Source organism: Tasmannia lanceolata, unplaced genomic scaffold (assembly GCF_043159265.1).
Source record: "Tasmannia lanceolata isolate RefF3 unplaced genomic scaffold, GAP_Taslan_0.1 ptg000003l, whole genome shotgun sequence".
NCBI lineage: Eukaryota > Viridiplantae > Streptophyta > Magnoliopsida > Canellales > Winteraceae > Tasmannia > Tasmannia lanceolata.
In genome coordinates, this window is record NW_027518680.1 from 45,890,334 (window position 1) to 45,914,417 (window position 24,084).

General features: G+C 39.6%; 1 protein-coding gene across 2 annotated transcripts in view; it reads left to right on the forward strand.

The window, feature by feature from the left end:
• The window catches only part of LOC143854941 (grpE protein homolog 2, mitochondrial-like), a 57,397-nt gene that overhangs the window by 4,930 nt on the left and 28,383 nt on the right, over window positions 1-24,084 (forward strand). The window contains exons 2-4 of one of the 2 annotated variants that reach the window (XM_077365094.1): window positions 19,811-20,018; window positions 20,100-20,287; window positions 20,423-20,590. In XM_077365094.1, the coding sequence (XP_077221209.1) occupies window positions 19,811-20,018; window positions 20,100-20,287; window positions 20,423-20,590 (564 nt within the window). Of the gene's footprint in view, window positions 1-19,810; window positions 20,288-20,422; window positions 20,591-24,084 lie in introns of both variants that reach the window. The other variant, XM_077365086.1, reaches the window with a different exon arrangement.

A 24,084-nucleotide genomic window follows, 5' to 3' on the forward strand; every position in this document is an offset into this window, starting at 1 on the left:
TAATTCCCTCAACTTATCTGTTAGTGAACCTATGTTCCAACTGGCTAAATGAATCCTATTTTCTTGAACTAGCTTCCTCGCCCCTCACACCCGTCCAATAAAGTGTGAGGACCCTTGCTCATTTTTCACCACACCCGGGCGCCGATGTGACGCGGCACTAAGGGAGTGACGGCTCAAGACTAGCCTCCTCACCCCCCGCACCCGCCCATGAAGGTGCAAGGACCCTTGCTCATTTAACACTACATCCGGGCGCCGATGCAGCACATCACCAATAAGGTTACGCCCCAACGAATTTTCCTTATGATTCATTTCATAGAAAAGAGGCAAAGTTTACGGCCGGCTGCCAACCTGACGCCTACCCTCCTTTATCCTGGCTTGCGACTGTCTATGAAAAACACAGGCGGAGTTATTTCTTCACCCTTCACCTTGTTAATTGTACATTCCCTTGGTAAAAAGATAATAATATCTTATTCCTTCAAATTTTATGGTACTTCCCGACAGTGTTTAAAAATGCGGATGTGACGCGGAACACGGCCAAGAAAAATCCTTGTTGACTCGGCGCTGGCGCGGCCAAGAACGCGGTTGATGCGGTCATAACTCGGGCGAGGTAAAAGGGGGTCGACTCGGGCGAGTTCCGAGTCGCGTCAACGAGTTTTTAAACACTGCTTTCCGTTAGGGATAATGTTTTTTGTCCCTTGAGTTTGATTAGAATAAGAAAAGAGATGATTTTCTTTAATTAGTAATCCACATCCTGCCCCCCAGACCCCTCAATGGTGGGAGCCTCGTGCACTAGCTGCCCTTTGAGTAATCCGCATCCTCATGTTCCATAATTGATTTGTGCACTTCATGTTGTTCTGTCATTGATCCCATGTGGCTGCAATATATAACCTTAGTGGAATACGTTTGCCACATGGATCACTTGGTGACTTCGCTATGGTGTCTAGATATGTCTCTTGATTTTTTTTTGAAAGATTACTGGTGATTGATTTTATTAAAGAAAAGCATAAACTGGAAACAATAACCAGGGACTAGGCGTCCCACTAAATATATGCACCTGCTAACCTCCCTGGTAATATAGACTGGTTACTCCACTAAAGATGCAAAAAACAAAGAAGAAGGGAAAAATACAGTTACACCCCCTCAACTTTCTGACATTTCAACTCTAACCCCGACTTTTAAAAGTTGCCATCTACACCCCCTGAGGTTTCAATTTGTTTAAGGTAGACCCACTCTTTTGAAACACTATCAATGCTAATGAAGACCTCATACCCCCCCCCTCCCCCACAACCCCATACCCGAATCCAAACACTACCAAAAACACAGTGGGCCCACATTGTTTGGGTGATCCAAAACGTTCATTTGATGGGCCCTAACATAGATAGGGTGTGCCCAAAAAATCAGCTCTATAGGATCATCCTAACCCTTCGATCTGTGGATGAACCGTCAACTGAGGGGGTCTACCTTATACAAATTGAAACCTTAGGGGGTGTAGTTGTTGACTTTTAAAAGTCCGGGTATAATTGAAAATGTTAGAAAGTTGAGGGGACACATCTGTATTTCCCCCCCAAAGAAAAACCTATCAATTCCTTCCTTGACGGGCTTATTCGCCGAAATATTATCTGTCCTGCTTCATGTGATTAAAATTCAGGTGTGCTTCATGTGATTAAAAGCCGACTGAACGGACTGTAACACCCAGCCCCAATGCTTGAACATGTTTTAACTACTTGTAATGGGTGTTATTATCAAATGGACTTATGATTAATTTCCTTGGAATGAGTGTCGTTACTAAAATCGAAATTAGGAATATTTGCTTGGAAATGAGTGTCCCTACCAAAACTCATGCCTCTAGAATAGGGTAATTTTAAAAGTGGTAGTTTTTTTTGAGTAGGGTGTCATTATCAAAATCAGGTATTTGATGTTTTACTAAAAGTAGCTATGCTTTTAAGCAAATGCCATAAATAAAGTAAGGACAAGATTTTTGTGTGCTCATTAGGGATTTCAATTTCGGTGACTAGAAATTGAATTAGAAGTGTTTTAATTTTTAAAGGCCATGATGATTATTGGATTGGTAAGGTACTGTAGGATCCTAAATAGAAGTTCTTAAAGGAAAGTGTAAAGAATGATATTCCCATATCAATCTTGTTTATAAAGGGAAAGTAGGAGAGATGACCAAATCCGTTAGTGCCTTCTTTGAATTTTGGATGGCCATGATTTGTTGCCATAAGAATAGCCAATTAATTTCTTAACTAAATATAGCATGGTGGGCAAGCAAGGCAATTTGGATTGGTGTGTTGGGTTGGCCATGGGCAAGGAAGGCAAGTTACCTAACCCAATTAAATTGCGTACCTTTTTGTCATATGCAAGGAAGGAAATTTTGCCAAATCAAATTTAATTGTTGCATGGTCGATCAAGGCAGTTGCCTTTCTTACAAATCAAGCCTTATGGAAAAATGAGTCACCTAGCATGTATGAAGAGGATTGACTTTAGACAAGAGACCATTGTTGGTCTTTTCTCTCAATTGAAGATAATATCAGAGACTAGATTAGTTCTCTTTCAAGGCATCATTTTTCCCCTCTTCCTTGAATGACAGCAACCACCTTGTGTTGTGCCCTCATCTACAGCATCACCTATAGTTTAATGCTATTGGATTCTAATCCAATACAAGCAGCCCCTATTGCTAGTTGTTTTAGCCCCGTCCGCCATTCATTTGCATTGTTTAGCCTCCTCTCTTGGGGTTCTGAAATACCTTGGCAGTTCTGTGTCCTCTTTGGTGGGGATTGCAAGAGGAAGCTTGCTGTCTTTGGACCCTCTATCTCATACCTGTAGTCACCTTTATCACTACCACAATTGGTTGTCACCGTCCCTTCTCAACCGGGAAAAAGCCTACTATTGCTTGGTCTTTGCAGCGAGAGGTGAGTAACCTTCCACCTCAACAGTCCGATAACTCTAGGTTTCATTTCATCCACCAACCTCTTTCTCATCTCTCTCTGCTTTAGGGGGGATCTTTTTGTTAATCTTGAGACTTAGCTTCAAAAAATGTAATTTGTCTTAAAAATTAACAAATCCCTAGCCATTGTTTAAAGGTGGTATTTTAATTTAAATGTCTTCTTTGAACAGTACAAATTGATTGTAAAAGCCCTCTCAATTTCCACTATAGCTGATCATCAAGTTTTCATAAATGGAACCAAAAGTGAATTAATTTCACTCCATAAGGCATTTGGCTACCCTAGGCATGAATTGGACGGTTCAGATCATCATGCTATGCCTTATGGCTATTCTCTAATAATAGAACCAACATTGGTTATGATGTCTCCAATTGAGCTATGGGTACTAAAATGTCCAGGAAGTTGAATTCCTTAGTCTGACCTTTGGCTTTTATCACAAACTATGGAGCTTAGTGGTTTCGATGATCATATTTGAACCATATCCAAGGCCTAAATGATTTTTACTAGTTGATATCTTCTAGAATAAAATCCTTATTGGAATTTGATGCTACATAGGGTGTTCGACGGAATTCCTTAAAGAAGTTGATCCTTCCCTAGACTTGGGTATTAACTGAGCTAGTGGTTACACCTGCATCAATCTTGACCTTGCAAAGTAATTCTTGGAGATTGCGCTTAAGGTAGGTGATCCTACCCTATGTCAGTGTATTACGTATACTTGCATATATTTAGATTTGTTGCAAGCTTTTATTACAGTTCATTTTATGGAACTTGTTTTGAAAAGGTTTCTCACTGATATCTTTTAGCATGTCATACTAGATGGTTGAATTGTCATTATCCATGAAATGTTTTTAGTCTTAACATGCTTCCTTATTTATACAAAAAGGAGTTTTGTGACTAACATGTTTTTGGAAACTCAAATTCATGAAACACTATTGAAAAGCATTCTATATATGATATGGTTTCAATGGTTTGGAACGGGGGAGCCCCCAATGGTTTGAAACGTCTTCAAAATTTATGGCACGGTATTGAAAACATTAAATTGCTTTTCTCTATATTTGTATACAGTCTTGGTATGGAATGGATTCCGCCAGTAAGGTTGATCTCTGGTGGGGATCTAATGCCCAACCTGCCAGATGAGTACAGTGGACGTGATCACATAGACCGGTCGAGTTTAATTGCTCGTAAGGTTGATCTTGGGCGGCCAGTCGGGAGTCCTCTGGCTATTGATATTGTGATATTGCGCGCTTTAGGACCTGTGAGTCCTGCGAACGAGTATTCGCCTTGGGTTACGCTACTTGCCAATAAGGTTGGAAATTGGCCACAGAGAAGACTGTTAAGTATTTGATTTCTAAGTGGAAAAACTGCAAAAACAAGTGTTTGGAAATATATATTCATCGTCATTGATTTCAAAGCGGAAAACTGCATAACCGAGTGGTTGGAACCGTTTTTGTAAAAACATGTATTTTTCTTACGTAGCTAATGTAGAAATGATTTTCCCGCTTCTTATCAATTTCTGCATTGGCTAAAGTTTTATGGCATGTTACTTCTTTTCCGCACCATCATGTTTTCATTTTCCTATTAGCTGGCTTGGATTTGGAAAACCGGCTGGGCTGTTAGCTCATTATGTGGTTTAACAATTTTCAGATACCGAGGAGCGGCAGTAGACTTGCTGAGTTCAGGCACTTGGATTGGAACCTAAGACATTTCCTGCTTTCTTTCATTATTTCCAATTTAGAAACTTTCGTTGTTTTATTGTGGATTTAGACTTATGGACCTATATATGTATTTCATTTGAGCTTTAATTGAGACTAAAATTCCCGCAATTATTAGTTGCTCTGAATGTTGAGAATAGTTGATTGTAAAGGAGCCTTGCGACCCTATGGGCGTGCGGCGGCTGTCACGTCCGCCATACCTAAAATTCTGGGTTCGGGGCGTGACAGACCGACATAGATCTCGAATCTCCGATATTACGCTAGCCAATGATCAGGGTCTGTGGGAGCCTTACCCGCTGCCCACGTCAGTGCATTTGTGGAGTCTCCTTCAATGATTAATGGCTCATACTGTGATTGTACAAACCATTTAAGATCACAAAGTAGAGCTTTGGCATGTGCCTCATTAGTCACAAATTCCACCTGGGCCCGAAAAGGCTTGGATCACATTTCGCATATCGTCCTGGAAGATTCCAGTTGTACCCACCTTACCAGGTTTTCCTTTCGAGACACCATCAAAGCTGATATTTACGCAACCTGGTGGAGAGGGACGCCATCTGGGGGCCTGCTTGAGCTTCAGTCCCTTCTCAAAGATAATTGCTTTCCAATTTCGCAATATGTCTCTCATGCTATAGGTAGATAACAAGTTATGTTGCCTTACCCATGCGACAATAACAACCTTTATTTTTTGATAACTGTGCTCATCATCTTTGCCTTGTCTTTGAAATTACGATCATTTTTTTCTTTCCAAATGTGCCAAGTGATAGCGAAGGGAAGGAGACACCAAAGAGTTTGCCATACTTCGCCGAAAGGCTCGCAACTTTAATTTAAAATGGTGCTATTGATTGATCTATGAAAAACCTAGTGCATTCCAATTTTTTTACGAAGGCATGCCCTATGCTATAGGCGGCGGGACAAAGGAGGACATGATCAAGGGATTCTTCGTTCGGGTTGCACAACACACACCAACAGCTATCTGAATCTGTCTTTTTTGGAGGCGATCACATGTGTTAATTCTTTTGTTGACTACCGTCCATGTGAACGCCACCACCCATGGAGGAGCTGCCGATCTCCAAAGGATGTATATAGAACCAGATTTGTCCTCGCTTGTCAACCTGTATAAGAAGGAACAAACAGAGAAGAAGCCATTACGATTAGGAGACCAAACTCTGGTCCGAGTAACATGGAGAACAACTCAAGAAGCTCAAGGAGGATGACAGGCTACTGATCTAACTATATTTAAGGTTCATTCTAAACTTGATTACCCATACTACCCTCCTCCCCCCCTCTCTCCTTAATGTATAGTCACAAATTCTTGCTCCTCTATTGATTGCAAATAGAAAGAGATCCGGAACGCATGGCATTACTGTGACCATAGTTTTAAATTTCGGCCAAAATCTGAAATTTAGGCCGAAATAGATCGGTGTCCGTTAGGACTGATACCTAAAGTACATGTAATTGATTTCGTGCAAGATTTTGGTGAGATTTCTTAAATTTCGGAATTTTGCCGAAATTTTGTTTTTATACTCAACTCAACTCAACTAAGCCTTTGTCCCAAACTAGTTGGGGTAGGCTAAATGAATCCTTTTGAAAATTTTCAAGAAAAAGGTGAAATGGTCTACCCGCTTCAAGGTGATATCCAACGAATTTTTTAAAATTCAACCGACTGAAATTTTATGATTTCCACCGAAATCAATGAAATTTCCACGATGGAAAAATTTAAAAACCAAAATTTTATAGAAAGTTTTACATGATTTCGGCCGAAACGAAAAAATTTCGGTTTCAATTGTGGCCGAAACCAAAATTTAAATCCTTGAATGTGACTCGCCTAGCCAAAGATCTATCCAAAACCAAGTCCCTTTCCCCCTTCCCACACTAAACCTGACCGAGTCATGCAAGGGTCTAGAAACGCAAATAGATTTCCATGCTTTTGAACCTTTACCTATACTTGGGTTCCTACTCTCCCAGTCCCCCAATCCTCCCATAGTTCTCCCTAATGATTGACATCCATAGAGCTTCTATCTCTTCTCAGTCATTTGCCCTTGAGAGCCCTATTTCTTATTCCGATTCTTCCAATTCTGATGTCTCCGTAACATTTTGCTCTACAAACCTTTTTCCAGTGCATGAGATGCTTCACTTTGCTTGGTCCTTCCCTTCCCACAAAAAATCCCTTTGCAATTTTTCAATACATTTTGCCACTTTTACCGGGATTTTGTAGAGGGTCATATGGTTTACCAGCATTTGACAAGGCTGCCTTTATCAGCACTATTCTCCCCTGAAAGATAGATAGTTCTTCTTCCAAGTTGCCAACTTTCTTTCTATCTGCTCGACAGCTGGGTCCCAAAGAGAGGCTTTTGGAATCCCACAGCCTAATGGCAGGCCTAAATAGGTGATGAGTAACTCCTCTTTCTTGCAACCAAGAACAGTAGCGTGGAAGGCCACATTGTCCATCTGCATATTAATCCCAATGAGGAGGCTTTTACCAAAACTAATCTTCAGGCCTAAGGCATTTCGAACTATGTAAAAAGTCTCTTGAGATTCAATGTGTGCCGAATATCTTCCTTTGGGAATATCGTAGTGTCATCCACAAATTGAAGGTACGACACAACTTGCATGCTTTTGCTCGGCTCTAGACCGCTAATTAAACCCTTTTCTTCTGACTTGGAGATCAATAAGCTCAAAGCTTTTGCTATCATAATGAATAAATATGGAGATATGGGGTCCCCTTGCCTAATGCCTTTAGAGCTTGTGATAAATCCGACAGGAGAACCATTGACTAATATCGAGAAAGATGTCGAAGAGATGCATGCTGAAAATCATTTCCTCCATCTTGCACTAAAACCCATCCTTTCTTTGATAAAGTCGAGAAAGTTCCATTCCACATGGTCGTAGCCCTTTTCCATATCTATTTTGCAAACCACACCCTTTTCATCTTTTCTTTTCCACGTATCTATCACTTTATTGACAATAAAGGATTCCACCAAGTATTTGCCGGCCTTTCAAAAGAGCTCCTTAAAACTAGGAAATGGCACTTTCCATAACTTCTTTAACTCTTCTCCCCAAGACTTTGATTAGGATTTAATAAGCACTGTGAATAAGGCTTATAGGCTGATTATCTTTGAGCTCCATGGCTTCCTTTTTTGGGTATGAGGGTGATGAAAGTTTTGTTCATTTCCTTTCCCATCTTTCCTCTGATATAGAACTTGGCCATAAAAGCGAGAACATCCGTCTTAACCACCTCCCAATATTTTTTTCTTAAAAGCCATTGGGAGACCGTTAGGCCTAGGAGCTTTATTTTTCTTCATACTAAATATGGTTGCTTGGATTTCTTCTTCGTCAAAATCTCTTTCTAACCAGGTTGCCTGTTCATGTCTTAGTCTTTTGAAGACTAAGCCCTCCATCTTGGGCCTCCATGCAAACCTCTTAAGAGTATATAACTTCGAGAAGTATTGGGTAGTAAGGCTCTTTATCCTTTTCTTGTCTTCTACCAATTCTTCGTCATCGTGAAGACAATTAGTAGCATTTACCCTCGTTGTACCTGCCATCTTGTGAAAAAATTTGGTGTTCTTGTCACCTTCCTTTAGCCAAATAGCCTTCTGTCTCTAGCTGATTTCTTCCCTTCTCAACATCTCCTCGTATTCCATCTTCAGGGCCCATCGTGTACTTTTTTCCTCTTGATTTAAAGATTGCTCTTCTTCAGCCTTGTCGAGGTCCCCAATTGGTTTCAACACCTCCTCTTTTTTCTTCTTTTGCTCCTCATCCAACCTTTTTTCTGGGAATTTGTTTTCTTTTCTATAGCTATCAGCTTTTTGCAAAAAATAAATCCTTTCCACCCATCGATTCTAATGTCTCTTTATATCTTTGTTCAGTACCCTTTTGACTCGGATGTCTTTTTTATTTCTATTGCCCCATGGGGTCAGTGAGTTGATGATTACTCTCTATTAGAGTTGAAATCATCATGTTGGTTTGTTCTATGTTGATTTCCTCTCATAGGAGAATTCTCGATTGAGGAAATTCGATAGTGAGTTTATCTCACCTTTGACGTTTTTGGTGCTGAAGTTGTGAGACACAACATTTCTTGCCTTCTTACAAAGATTTGTATGGCTTCAAGGTTCTTTACATCCTTTTCTAATACTCCATTCATATCGATGTTTTAAATTTTGGTTTCAGTTGCTACAGACAGAAATATTTCCATTTCGGTTGGAAATTTTGGTGGTGATCCTATAAAATCACAAAAACATGTGGAATCATATGCAAATTATAGAATTTTAAGTTGACACCCCAGAAAATACTAGAATAAGAACAAATACACATACCATTAAAAAAAAGAAGAGAATAAATACACTCTTAGAAACTATCACATAAACAAGACATCCATCCACATTGGTTTAACAACATTGAACACCTATTGACATGCATTGTTGCACATGTCATATAATTTAGTACATACCACATGTCACACGTAATTCATATTAATATTTATACAAATTACACAACCACATTTCACATGTAATTCTTGTAAATATGATCATAAATAAATAAATAAATAAATATATATATATATATATATATATATATTATGTATAGTATGGCACTAACACACCTATGGTTTCTGTATGTATTTTGGTGGGGATGGAATTGGAAACATTTCTGTCGTTTCATATCGGTTTCGGTGGAAACATACGGGTATGCATTTCGGTGAGTCACGAGTGCAACTCTTGTTCGTCGCTTCAAGTTGAGTGCTCGTAGCACTTGCAATCCTTGTGTGCAACTTTGGATAATAGTAGCTGACGAAAGTAGTCTCTTGTATGAGCTCTTGGCAAATAACAACTCAGCACAAGTTTATATTTATTATTTTTAGAAAAATTGAACTCTCGATTTCTAGTAAGTATGAATCTACTATATTTAGTAAATACGAACTTACTATATTTAGTAAGTTTGATAAGGACACCCACAAGAATACTTTAATGCCCCCCTTAACGCCTTTTGTAACACTCAACTCAACTAAGCCTTTGTCCCAAACTAGTTGGGGTTTGCGCCTTTTGTAATAGAAGCTTAAAATTAAAATATGAGGCCGAGGTTGATCCCCATCACCTTGGGAGAAACTCTTGATTAAGGAAATGAACTCAAAAATTTAATATCACTTTAATCATTCAATTGTTTTTTGAAACATAACAGTTTTAGTCCAATGAAAGTAAATTGCTGTTAGGACTTCCTTTTCATCATGGGATATCAGTTTTGTGCTTCGTTTCACATTTTGGAGGAAAACTGAACTATTTCTCTTGTTTCTTCGATCCTCTGCTTTCAGTAAGACTCCATCCAATTGGGCACATCATATTTAATGTTTCTTTGATCCCTTGCTTTTGCATCTTTTAGCAGGCATGTTGATGAAGGGTTTTTCAGATTCTTTATCATTGGAGTTTGAGTTGCATCGGCATGGGTGTCTCGATTTTTGCCATTGCCGTCATTGGTTCTTTGAAGATGCAGTGAAGTGATAGAGCCATTGATTTGGGTGTTGGAGTGCTTCCTTGGCTAATAAAGCTTACTTTCTAATTTGGGGATTTTGCCCTTGGTCAATTGATTTTTACATTCAATATCATGGGTTTCAAAGCTTAGATTCGCTATTGTCATTGGGCTGGCTGAATGCATTCTTATAAGCTTTTCGATTGCTTTTATTGGGAGGAAAAATTTTCTTCAATGACTTTTCTGTGATGAGTGGAATTTCTATGCGAGGCATAATGAGATTTTGAAGCATCGAAATGCCTCCATGCTTGTTAGACTTAAAGTTGGAACAATTCCCATTGCATGGCCACACACTCGGATGTGTCCTCTTTCGTCTCTGGATGTTTTGAATTGTCATTTGAGAGTTGTCGTATGCTTGAGAATGATCGAGACATTTGTGAGGCATTCATCTAGCATGACAATCTCTTGGTCCGAGAGTTTTTTCAATCCCGAATTGTCAAGAAATGTCTCTAAACTTAAGATATTTTCTCACAGCTGCCTCCACCTTCATTTTGTGAGAGCATTGTTTGATAAATTGCTTTAAATAGTGTCTTATAGATGAGTCCGATGAAATCGATTCCATGAGCTTGGAACTTATTTCGTATGAATTCATAACATCCACTAGGCAGTCCTACGACAAACTTTTCTTTCCTTAATGAAACAAGACTTAATTTTCACCCTTGGTGGTTGGTCGATACTACTACATCGAATCCATCGATATTTACAATGATTCTCTTTATTTTTCCCTAATCGTGATGTTAAATTTGACGAACCTTATGTTTAAGTTTGCCACTGTTGTAGGGATTGAAGGTGGTATCTCCAAACCTTGACTGCTCGCTGCTTCACTTCTTTTTTTCTGGAATAACGACTCTCTAAAACTGAGTTATCCAGAATATATTGTGAGCTGTCATCAATTTTCTCACATGTTTTCAACAATTGGTTGCTTAGATGAGTGAGATGATTCTTTTTTGAGCAGAAAATCTAGGTCATCCTTTCTCGCTTGGGCCTTACTATCAGCATCATCTTCCCTATTTTGTAATCTTTGTGGTCACTAGTTTTTCTGTTTGTTTGTTCTTGGGGATATCTTGTCTTTAATCTAGACTATGTCACCTCCAAGGTTTTAAATTTCGGTTTTGATGTCGGTTTCAGCCACTACTGAAATATTTTGGTTTCGGTCGAAATCATGTAAAAATTATGATAACGATTTCGTTTTTTTTTAAATTTCGACCAAAATGTCTAAAATTTCGGTGTGAAATTCAGCGATTTCGGTGGAAATTTTGGCTATTTCGATGGACATCATAGTTAAAATTTTGTAAAAATGGCTAAAAATGAAATTTAAACCGAAATCAAAATTTCGGTGAAATTTCGCCGAAATCTTGTAAAGAAACGACTTCATGTAAATTTCGCTTCGCCGTTGCCGAAACCGAAATATTTCGGTCATTTCATTTCGTTTCGGTCGAAATTTAAAACCATGGTCGCCTTCCAGATCATTTCTCACTTTGTTGTGAAGGCATCATTATGGCTATGTTTGCCAGTTCAGTTGTTGATGAAGTGCTCATTTCTTAGTGCTTGATATAACTATTACTGGTGCTGTAGTGAATAACAGGTCATCTCCTGATAGGAACTAAAAGCCGTTTAAAACATACCAGTGAAGATCCAAAGTTTCCACCTCCAGAGCCCAACTGTTGATACGAGATTAGGATGAAAAAGATGGGTCTATTACATGGAAGATTTTCTAATGAGTATCATTATCATTTAGGGGTGTTAATAAGTAGAGGGTGCCAATATTACCACGAGGTTATAAGAGTTATTTGAATGATATAATGTGACATCACGTCACTTTACCGAGTTGTTTTTTTTTTTTTTTGTGTGTGTTGTTGTTGGTTGGGGGTTGTGTGTATACGTAGGTGGGTGGGTGGGTGGTGGGGGTGCCCTTAATATTTTTGTGGGATTAATTATTATTATTTTGAAGGTCCTGTGACCAAGTCCACATAAGAGTCCTTAAGTCGTTAGGATTTGCAAGAATCTTTGCCACATGGTAAGTTTCCATTGGACCTTACTAATGTTATTTCATTAAAATTTGCATTTTCATAGGGCTTGAGTTGTCTATAAATATTGAATGGCATATGTCCTTAAAGATCAGTTGAATGAAATCAATTTTTGATTTTTTTTCCCTAAGCGTGGATGGTCTACCCTTCCACAAGAGATTCTGAAGCCTCTGATTTTCGACTGTAAGTGCCTGAACTTCCTCTTCTCTTCTCCCGTGTTCCTTTATGTTTTCTTTTTCCTTATAAACCTGCAACCACCTTATCCCTCATCTTTCTACCTTTTGATTTTTACCCTTAACCCCATGATTGCCCAGAAATCTGTAAACCCAGCAGTACACAGTCCATCTATCCCCTTTCCCTTATCACCGACAACCTCACCTTACAATCCCTAAGCCTATGAAACCCATATCCCATCCTCATATCTTCAGATATAGGAAGACCTCAACTTTTGGCCAACCACATCATTTACCGACCTTTTCCAGAATTTCAGCCTGGTTTTCCAAGTTCTCACTGGTCACAGCCAGCAAGGCGAATGGAAGCACAAAAATGGGTGTGGAATATCATCTCCCCACAATGAATCATATGTTCCACTGTATGTTACGTGGGATTTGGCATCAGCAGTTATGTTTTGGAAGGGAAATATTATGAGATTGGTGCAAACCCGGAGGCTCCCGACTTTCTACAAGAACTTTTAGGAGCTCATGGGAACCAACTTCATATTCGCGTAATCATATCCTATGTCACAAATGTCTCCGATATTTTCAAAATATAGCTTTTTTATCGCGAGATTTTGATAAAACGACAAAATCCCGAACTAATCCCGAGATTTAAAAAACATAGCAATATTTTCGTTTTTATCACAAAATATCACGATATTATCCCGATTTTTTTACAATTTTTTAACTTTATATTTTTTCTTAAATTTAATATTTTTATATATTTTTTAGATAATTTTAATTTTACAATTTATTTACCGATATAAACCCGAAAAAATTAATAAAAAATAATATATCCCTAGATTTCCCCTTGCCGAGAAATTCCCGAGAATGACATTTGTGACACAGATCATATCCAAATCCAAAATAAATGAGCAAATAATAAAAGATGGTTAATGGCCACTTAAAGATTTAACAGTAAGCTTTAAAGAGAATTCATGAATGGGAAAATTATCTACACTAAGCCTGAATGCATATAATAGCATAAATAACATGAAAAGAAGAAATTACGAGGCTCAAATACTTAAATTTATTCAATGTTTAACTGCTTGTCATGAAGAAAAATAGCAATCTAGGGCCCAAATATTATTAGAAATGTGATAAAAGGCTTAAACTAGGCTAGTGAAGGTTCTAAAGGCTAATACATGACTAAATGGGGCTGAAATATGGAAAAATAGTACCCTCAAAGTGCAGCAGTCCTTCCACTTGGAGATTTCACTAGCAAAGAAGCCAAGAGGGTGGTGGAGAAGCCCTTTGCAACATTCCAAAGTCCCGGACAACAACGTCTCGTCAATTAAGGCTTTAAATTAGGGTTGAAAGAGAATAAAGAGAGTAGAAGAAGAGAAAGAAATATAATAAATGAGTGAAGATGAGAATCAAGAAAAGTGATGCCAAGAAAGAGAAAGAATAATAGAAGTAGGGAAGGGGAAAAAGAAATGAAGAACTTTGGGAAATAAGATAGATTGTGAGAAGATTGAATGAGGGGAGAGAGATCAAGAGAGAGAGGGCAAGAGTGAAGGAGAGAGGAATGGCAAGAGAAAAGGGGCGAGAGGGGAAATAAGATAGATTGTGAGAAGATCGAATGAGAGAGGATGAGAGAGGATGAGAGAAAGGAGCAAGAAAGAGATAGAAACAAGAGGGGATAAAGAGAGAAGTCGAGATAGAGAGAGGGAAGATGAAGAGGTAGAGAGAGAAACCCTACCCGGGAGAGAGAAAGTGGGGGACGCCCATGATGTGGAGAGGGAGAGAGGGAGGCATACGGCTCCTTTTCTTGGTTCTTTTCTTTAATTCATTAAAAACTAGGGCTTCTCTCCTCTTAGTTCCTATTTATATACTTTTTGGTGGACCCTCCTTTGCTAGCTCTTATCTTCCGAGTGAAAAGACTGTTGTGCCCCTAAAACTAAAGAAAACAAAAATAACATGTAAGGGCATAATAGGAAAAAGTGGCTAAACAAAATAAATAAAAGGTGAGTAGTGTGTGCAATGGTGGGCCCTAAATGATGTGGACATCCCCCACATCTAGGCATACCAAATAAACATAAATAAGTCTAACAATCCTCAATAAAAATAAAATAACGTGTGCAATAATGAAAAAATAATCCAACGGCTCGGATCACAACAATTTTCCCCGGGTGGGAAGAACTCGACTCCGTCGAGGCAAATCTGCGCTCAGCTGGAAACTGCCATGCCATCGAACAAAATATCATCGAACAAAATATCACCGAACAAAATATCACCGGTGTGTCCCTTGGTAGGCACCTATCGTCTGCGTGTCAAATGTATCATCAATCTGCGCCTCTAAAGAAGTACTGACTCGAAATAGTAATGTACGCGTGTCGCCTGGCTCATGTTCTGAAAAGTCTACTCTGCCTGGAAGTCACTCACATCGGAAATATATCATCAGCAAACCATCCGTACTAAAATCCTGCTCTCTGCGATACTGATCGTGACTGTCTCATATGCCTCAATGCGCACGAAACCGCTCCAACACCTCTTGTAGTACCTCTGTGATGTGTTGAATAAAATCCTCTGCTTCAGCGCTGCTACATTTATGGTAAGGTATGTGGGTATGGTCAAGTAGGTGATGAATGAAAAGGTCGCAAATAGTCACAAAGGGTGATCTACCTGTGGCTGTAATAATAGAACTATGATATGCAAAATCAGCTTGAGGTAGAATCAAATCCCATTGAAGGGGTCTCTCACCAGCTAAACATGTTAATAAATCACGTAAGTTGCGATTAACCACTTTTGTTTGCCCATTTAAATGAGAATGGCAAGCACTACTGAAATGAAGATTGGTAATCCATTATGCTCCATAGAGTTTTCCAAATAACTACTTTTGTCGCTCCCACCCCGGAACCTCGATTCGACGCTCCTTAAGAAGGAGCTTCCAGGGAGCGCAACCCCAAAGAGACGGGAATCTCTCCCATGACTCTCCAAGCCTGCTTCTATTACCCTATAAGTCCCACCATCACCAACTTTCTTGCATCAAACTCCTCCAACTTTTGAAAGTACTTCATTGGAGCAAGAACAAAGGCTTGTGGATCTTCGAAAGGCACGAGGAACGAGTGCACGAAAATGAAGATGGTTAGAAATTATTGCTTTTTGATATACCTAAATTTTGAAAGATACATATGAAAATGGTTAGAAACTATTATTTTTTGATGTACTTGAATTTTGAAAGATATATAAAGAAAATATTACATACACGCTCCCATGACGCTCCCTAACTTAGACCCTCACGCTTCCTCGCCTCCACACCCGCACTCGCTTCGTGCTTCTAAGCTCGCGATTACTAGTGGTCTTGATAACAGAGGAACCTATGATAGAGCCTGTGCTTTGATGAGTGCTCTCAAACGGAAAACGTGTGAGGAATAGTGCCAGCAACTTACTTTTGGGTGAAACACCCTCTTTAATTGAGTCACGAGGTGTTGACACATTCCTAGACGGTTTAGGGGGACCCTTTACAGGACTTAAAGTGATGTGAATACCGTCTTTCACAAAGGAGTACGTATTCTTCTCCCCGTCATTGGAGGTATTTCTATCATACTGCCGAATATGACATACTTCAAGAGGAGCCACATCGCACCAAACCTCGTCTTTGTAAACAGTTCCAATGGAAAAGTTCACAAGACAACGAGATGTAACGGGTACTTCAGCTCCACCCTTGAACCATGTGATTTTATATAGTCGATTAAGTTTTTCTGTCTCGACTTCAATCGATCGACCATTAATTAGGAGACGAGATTCTCCTGCTTCCACTATCAGCTATGATGGTGCAAAGCTTCCCTCTAGATGTGCATGTGGTGTGGAAGATGTTGCTTCGCGACCATTTTTCAGGATTTTGGCATTTTAGGAGATATCATGGCCTTATGAATAATAAGTGTATCAAAGCCCTGGTCTCCATCAAGGGTAACCTCATGCTCTTTTGTATCATCCTCGAGAGGGACATCACCGAGGGGGGCCTCATCGTACTCAGAATCCTGATCATCCTCAGCATGTACTGGCTGAGGATTGAATGCCGTACATCGACACTCTGCTGAGCGATGACCCGGCTCACCACATTTAAAGCATCTGCCTGGTATGGTCTGTGGCCTAGGTCCAAGTAGACCACGACCTGCTCCCATATCACCGTGAATGGGCCTCACAGCCGTACTCTGAGGTGGGAGTAGGTGGTGGACGACTGCTTGTGGTCCCTCGACTGGACGAGCTAAGACTGGGCTCGGGATGCGTCTTGCTTCTGAGAGCGTTGGGCTATTCTCTCAGCTTTCAAGGCTAGGCGGGAGGCTTCGTCCACCATATGGATGATATGAAAGGAAATAGTATCCTGAATCTGATACCTCAGCCCGCGAATATATCGAGCAGCGGCCTGCTCATCATCCTCTACTATACTGTTGCGAGCAGTCAAAATGTGGAACTCCTCTGTGTATTCCCTCACGGATCTCGCACCTTGCCGAAGTTCTAACAATCTTTAGTAGAGATCGGATCTGAAATCGGCTGTGAGGTATTTACTTTTCATATTTCCTTTTATCGTTTCCTAGGTCTTAACTTTGCGCTTACCATGTTGAACTCTCATCACTTGTGCTTGTTTCCACCAAACGAGGGCAGAACCACTCAATTTTGTGGTCACAAATTTAACCCTTTTTGTCCCCATGGAGCTCCTTCCAGTCGAAGAAATTATCGACACTCTCAACCCAATCATGTTCATCGGGATCGAGATGACCCTGGAAATCCCCGATATCTACCCTGATGCCATAATCTCGTGAACGCTCGAAAGCTCTAACCAATCTCTCTTCAAAGCGTGGGTCCCATCCTGGGACCGGCCCTGCTCCTCATCTGGATCGCAGGTATCATCATTATCTAATAGTCCGTCTGAGAAACCCTCCAGATGATCTGGATCTCGACAACCATGCTCACCACCTGTGGTAGTGGGAGACAAAAGAAGCTGTGGTAGAAGAGGTGCGACTGGCCTTGTAGGTGGTATCCCTAGATGGGTACCGATCCTCTCTAAGGTTGTGCTGATCGCAGCCATCATCTGAGCCTGCTGGTCGAGTGTATCTTGGGTTTGTTGCTGCCAGGCTCCTCTAGGCTGCAGATGACCCGGCCCCAGCCCCGTGCGAGAGCGTTGGCCCTATGTGCCATGGGAAAATACATCTGTAATGTAGGAACTAGGTGAAACTCAACTGACACGAAATGAAACTTTACACTGGATGACTAAGGAACTGACCTAGACTGACACTATGACCTAAAGATGCCCTGCAAGACAAAATTGACCAATCTAGACTCTATCAGAAATTTAACCGAACACATGGTATGCACTAGACAAACTAAACCCTATATGGAAGCAAGGAACGACGAGATGGCGTGTGACCATGGACACGAATAAGACTACGAGCTCTAGCCTCTGATACCACTTTGGTGCAAACCGGGAGGCTGGTGACTTTTCTACAGGAACTTTTAGGAGCTCGTATTCGCGTAATCATATCCAAATCCAAAATAAATGAGCAAATGATAAAAGATGGTTAATGGCCTCTTAAAGATTCAAGAATAAGCTTTAAAGAGAATTCATGAATGGGAAAATAATCTACACTAAGCATGAATGCATATAATAGCATAAATAACATGAAAAGGGAATTATGAGGCTCAAATACTTGAATTTATTCAATGTTTAACTGCTGGTCATGAAGAAAAATAGCAATCTGGGGCCCAAATATTATTAGAACCGTGATAAAAGGCTTAAACTAGGCTAGGATAATTAACTAAGGATGTCTAGGGAAGGTTCTAAAGGCTAATACATGACTAAACGGGGCTGAAATATGAAAAAATAGTACCCGCAAAGTGCAGCAGTCCTTCCACTTGGAGCTTTCACTAGCAAAGAAGCCAAGAGGGTGGTGGAGAAGCCTGTTGTAGCATTTCAAAGTTTCGGACAACAGCGTCTCATCAATTATGACTTGAAATTAGGGTTGAAAGAGAATAAAGAGAGTAGAAGAGAAAGAAATAGAATAAATGAGTGGAGATGAGAAATCAAGAAAAGTGATGAAAATGGATGCCAAGAAAGAGAAATAATAATAGAAATAGGAAAGGGGAAGAAGAAATGAAGAAGTTTGGGAAATAGGATAGATTGTGAGAAGATTGAATGAGGGGAGAGAGACCAAGAGAGAGAGGGTGAGAATGAAGGAGAGAGGAATGACAAGAGAAAAGGGGTGAGAGGGGAAATAAGATAGATTGTGAGAAGATTGAATGAGGGCGGGTGAGAGAAAGGAGCAAAAGAGAGAAACAAGAGGGGATAAAGAGAGAAGTCGAGACAGAGAGAGAGAGAAGATGAAGAGGTAGAGGGAGAAACCCTACCCGGGAGAGAGAAAGTGGGGGACGCCCATGGCGTGGAGAGGGAGAGGGAGGCGTACGGCTCCTTTTCTTGGTTCTTTTCTTTAATTCATTAAAAACTAGGGCTTCTCTCCTCTTTGTTTTTATTTATGTGCTTTTTGGTGGACGCTCCTTTGCTAGCTCTTATCTTCCGAGTTTAAGGACTGTTGTGCCCCTAAAACAAAAGAAAACAAAAATAACATGTAAGGGCATAATAGGAAAAAGTGGCTAAACAAAATAAATAAAAGGTGAGTGGTGTGTGCAATGATGGGTCCTAGATGATGTGGACATCCCCCACATCTAGGCATACCAAATAAACATAAATAAGTCTAATAATTCTCAATAAAAATAAAATAACATGTTCAATAATGAAAAAATAAATAAAAAATCCAACGTCTCGGATCACATCAGAGATGCACTTCTAACCTGTAGCTTTAATTATTGATTCTATGAGCCAACATTTTAAGCCATGTCTTATTTCTTTGATGGTGCTGTTATATGACTTAACATTCTATGTCCCTATTGATAAGCTGTTACAACTGGTGCGTCTCAACCATGTCTTTCAAATGTTCAAATACATTTTCCTGGCTTAAATTATCCTGTGAAGACTGCCATTCAAGACATTTATCTTCTTTAATGAGAACGAGGTTTCCATGTTGTTAAATGCATGTTCTTAACCCTATCAGTGAGGCAGTTTGCCATGAAGCTTGAAAGCAAAGTGATTACAATTTGAAAAGGGTTTTTTACTTTATGCCCTTTGGTGGTGGTGCTGTTAGAACTGATTGTTACAATGATTTTCCTTGATCATTGAAAAGTATGTTATCTTCCAAGTCATTACTCTTTAGTTTGTAAATATTCGAATTTTGAACTATCATTGGTTTGTTGATTTACCAATGATAACATATTTTTCAAGCTACATGGTGGATTGCAATCTAGCTTGAAAATAGTTCAAAATTTGAATTTCGAATAGTTTGAATTTTGACCATAGTTTCATTGATATAGTGCCTTACCATGGTCCTTTATTTCAGATTACCCAGCCATTGCATTATTCAGTCCTCGAGAAAGCCAACCTTCAGCAATTTGGGTTTTCATCATCTGCGTCTCCACAACCAACTGATAAAGAGACTAGCCAGTTTCCAGATGAACAAGGAAATGTTGTAGATGAGAAAACCAGTGAGTCAATTAAGAAAAGTGAAGATGATAAAGCTTCAGATCAAACAGAGGAGTTGTCTTCAAGTTCAGACCCTAAACTTTCTAACTCTCAATCTCTCAGAAAGAAGAGGAGAAGTACTAAACGAACTGCATTTTCTGATTCAGATACGGAGAGTGATCTATCTTTTGATGATCTAGTCAAGTTAGTTGCTGAGAAGGAAGAGTTACTAAAGGCTAAACACAAAGAAGTGGAGAAAATGCAAGATAAAGTTCTCCGTAGCTATGCAGAAATGGAGAATGTCATGGACAGGACAAAACGTGAAGCAGAGAACTCAAAAAAATTTGCTATACAGGTTTGCTTCTCACAGTTCTTTTCTTTTTACTGGTAGTGGTTTGTTCCATTTTCATACTAGTGGCTATTATTACTTCATCATTTGCTTTTGGCGGGTTTGAGATCTATGGTCCTCAATATTGTGATGATGCTGCAGAATTTCGCCAAGAGCTTGTTAGATGTTGCAGACAATTTGGGAAGAGCCTCTTCAGTTGTAAAAGATAGCTTTTCAAAGATTGATCAGTCAAAAGACTCTGCTGGAGCTGTTCCACTTTTAAAAACACTTTTGGAGGGTGTTGAAATGACTGATAAGCAGCTTGCAGAGGTAATTTCGCGGCAATGCTTTTTTTTTTGTATATTTTCCTGTTTTACCAGATTGTTGAAGAAGGTGCAGTATGTTGCTTAGAGGTTGATCCTCTTTGATTTTCATGCTCGCTGTTGTACTTTGTTTTTGTGGAAGTTTCCTGCTATCATGGAACTTATGGTTTTCTCAATCAAATCTTGATTTGCAATATTTCTCCATTTTTTGGAAAATATACATCCAATTTTTACTTGTTATGCATTTCAAACTGTAGTTGGCAAGTATATCCTTCAAATGTTTTTTACTGGGCACTTATATGTAATGTATATGCATATTTGTGTATCTCTCTCTCTCTCTCTCTATATATATATATATATATATATGTATATATATATATAGTTGTATACATGGTTTTAAATATATATAGTTGTATATAGTTATATGAGGATTGCAGCCTCACGCGGCGAATTTGCCGCTTGAGGCCACGCGGATTTTCATTGGTTGCAAAATGTCCAGTCTGGCAAAGTTTTCAATTCTGGTTTCCTCGACAAACCAAAACCACAAACCACCATATTCAGGAAACCAGAAACCAGAAACATTAAATGCTCTCTCTCGCTTTCCAGCAGTAAACTTCTCTGCAAAACCAAAACCACTGGTTTCTTCTCTGAAACACCGATATTTCCATGGATAAATTTTCTATGCAATTAGAACTCAATAGATTTTGTGAATTTTGGGCAAGAACTATACTCCCAGAAAAAAAAATTCTTGGAAAAATTTCTTCTTTTCACAATTTAAGGGGGAAAACTATAATTGTGGTTATTTTAGATGAATATTATCATAAATTGAAGGTCCGTTTGATTAAAAAATTGAATTGAGGTAGTTCAAATCATCTTTATTCTACAGGATTCTCTTTTTTGTATCAAAAAGGAGTTTCAATCTCCTTCTGAACCAGTTAGGTGTTTCTTAGCATATAGTCTTGTGTGGGCAACGGCATATGAATATAGTCATGCTTTATTTTACTTTGATTTGGTGAGTGGGTTGTGGATATGATGTTTTAGAATGGCTGCTTAATTAAATATGGTTATTCCTCCATTATTTTCTTGAGTAGAGGAAATTGACCTGATTGAAAGAGAAGATAATGATAGAGGCCACTTCTAACCAAACGATTATCTCCTTCTCTCTAGTTAGAGAGAGAGAGAGAGAGAGAGAGAGAGAGAGAGAGAGAGAGAGAGAGAGAGAGAGAGCTGAGGAAATTGCGGATGCTTGCGGGAGCTAAAGATGAGCAAGGGTTCCAAGAGTTTGTATCTTGGGTTTATATCTATGCTCCTTCTCAAAGATAGAGAAATGTGGGGATTTGGGAGGGGAGAAAAGAGAAGGGAAGAGGGTATTGGAGGGTAGGGAAGAGGAAGACTGATTATTAAATGTGTTAAAGAGAACGGGGGGAGTTGGTAACTTTTCTGCACTTGGAAGAAGCATTAATGGAAGGATCAGTTTTTCAAACCTGCCTGCTCAGAGAGAGAGAGAGAGAGAGAGAGCATTTAATGTTGTGGTTTCTGGTTTCCAATACGGCGGTTTGTGGTTTTGGTTTTGGTTTGTCGACAAAACCGAATTCCGAAAACTTTGCCAGGCTGGACGTTTTGCTACCAATGATAATCTGCGTGGCCTCAAGCGGCAGATTCGTCGCGTGAGGCTAGCAATCCTCTAGTTATATATATATAATTTCGGATTTCGGTAGAGACTGAAACTGAAATGGCCGACATTTACCAAATCCCCCCCCCGGCCGAAATTTCGGAAATTTCAGCTATTTCGTCGAAATTTTCAAAAAAAATATTATATTTTTATTTGGTTACAAAATTTCAGCCGAAATTTCAGACCTAAAAATCCGGAATTTGACGCAATCTACCAAATTTCGGCAGAAATTTCGGATAAGACCGAAATTTATGCCGAAACCGAAATTTAAAACCATGGTTGTATAGAGGGAAATGATATTCCCACCCCAATTTTGTAGCCATTGCACTCCTGTTTTTAGTATTTTTCTAAAACGGCAAAGACACCCTTTAGTTTTCACCTCATTTCCTTGACCATACTAAGAGAGAAGTTTGGAGAGGATTTACACCCTTGTGGAAATGCTCCATCGTCATCGTAATCACTTCCCCTTTCTTAGAACTTCTTTGTTCAATAACACCCATACAAGAGCCCTCCCCCTAGGTGGGTGCTCAAGTAAAGAAACCACTACAATGTCAAGTTATCCCGCCACCTAGACCTTTCCTAGGCCCGTGTGTCAGAAATAATTTGCCTCAAGCTCCTACAGGTGATCTGGTTTGTGAGATATTTGAATTAGACAGATTTGAAACCATGTGCCACATGGGAAATATAACCAAGAAGGTCAAGGTAGATGTTTCTGATTTTAGTGGTTTCTTTGATGCACAAGTGTTAGTTGAATGACTAGCTCTGATAGAGGAGTATTTGGCCTAGTATGATATAATAGATGATCGAAGAGCGAGGTTTGCTAGAATAAAACTAGTGGACCATGGTAAAATATGGTGGATGAATGTTGAACAAGGGTTTCAAAAGTTGGGATAATCACTTATCACTTTTTGGGAAGAAATGAAGGCGCAGTTGAGAGACATACTTTCCAAGAGATTTTCAAGAGAGACTCTCTGATCAAACGATCACCTTTAGGCGAGGAAACATGACAATTGTGGAGTCCGTGCATAAATTTGAGGAGTTAACTATTCAGTTTGGTACTTCAGAAGATGATAGTGAGACTCTTTCTCGATTCAAAAGCAGAATATGACAGGGCATCCATCGTTAGTTAGCTACCTTCCGGGTCTAGAATTTGATATCAGCGTTACACATGGTGTTGACAATAGAAGAGAAAATGAATCAGCCACATATTAGGAACTCTCAAATTGGGGAAGCAACAACTTGGAGGCTTTTTCTTAATGGCAAATAATTTATTAAAAGAAGGAAAGCAAAACACATGAACCAAGATGGTCTAAAGGCGCGATACAATGCCAAAGAAGAAGAAGAGAACATACAAGAAAAACAGGAAACACAACAGAAGAGAATCTAGCACAAACTATAATCTCAAGGTGGTAAGTGATTTAATAACATAATGCCCTCTCTAGTAACTCTCGATCGTGATAAAGAATCTGCCTTCTAAGAATCTGGAATCCTTGTGGCATGTGCAAAGCGCCATGAGAGGGAATCCCGTTTCTTACCCATCTGACGACATTGACGGTATCACCCATGATGATGGTATGCTGAATCTGGTCCCTTGAAGTGAATTGAATCCCCCTAAGAAGCATCATAACCTCTGCCTTGATAGCATCATTGTAACCAATTGGGCCTGAAAAAGCCCACAACTATTAGTCCCCCAATGCATGCCGAGCTTGGGTTACCAAAACTCGAACCATCGAAGTTCAGCTTCAACCTCCCAAGAGGTAGGTAGAAGGGTCCATCGGGCATAGAGCTCTCCGAGTGAATGCTGTTCTACATAATCACCTCCCGAGTCT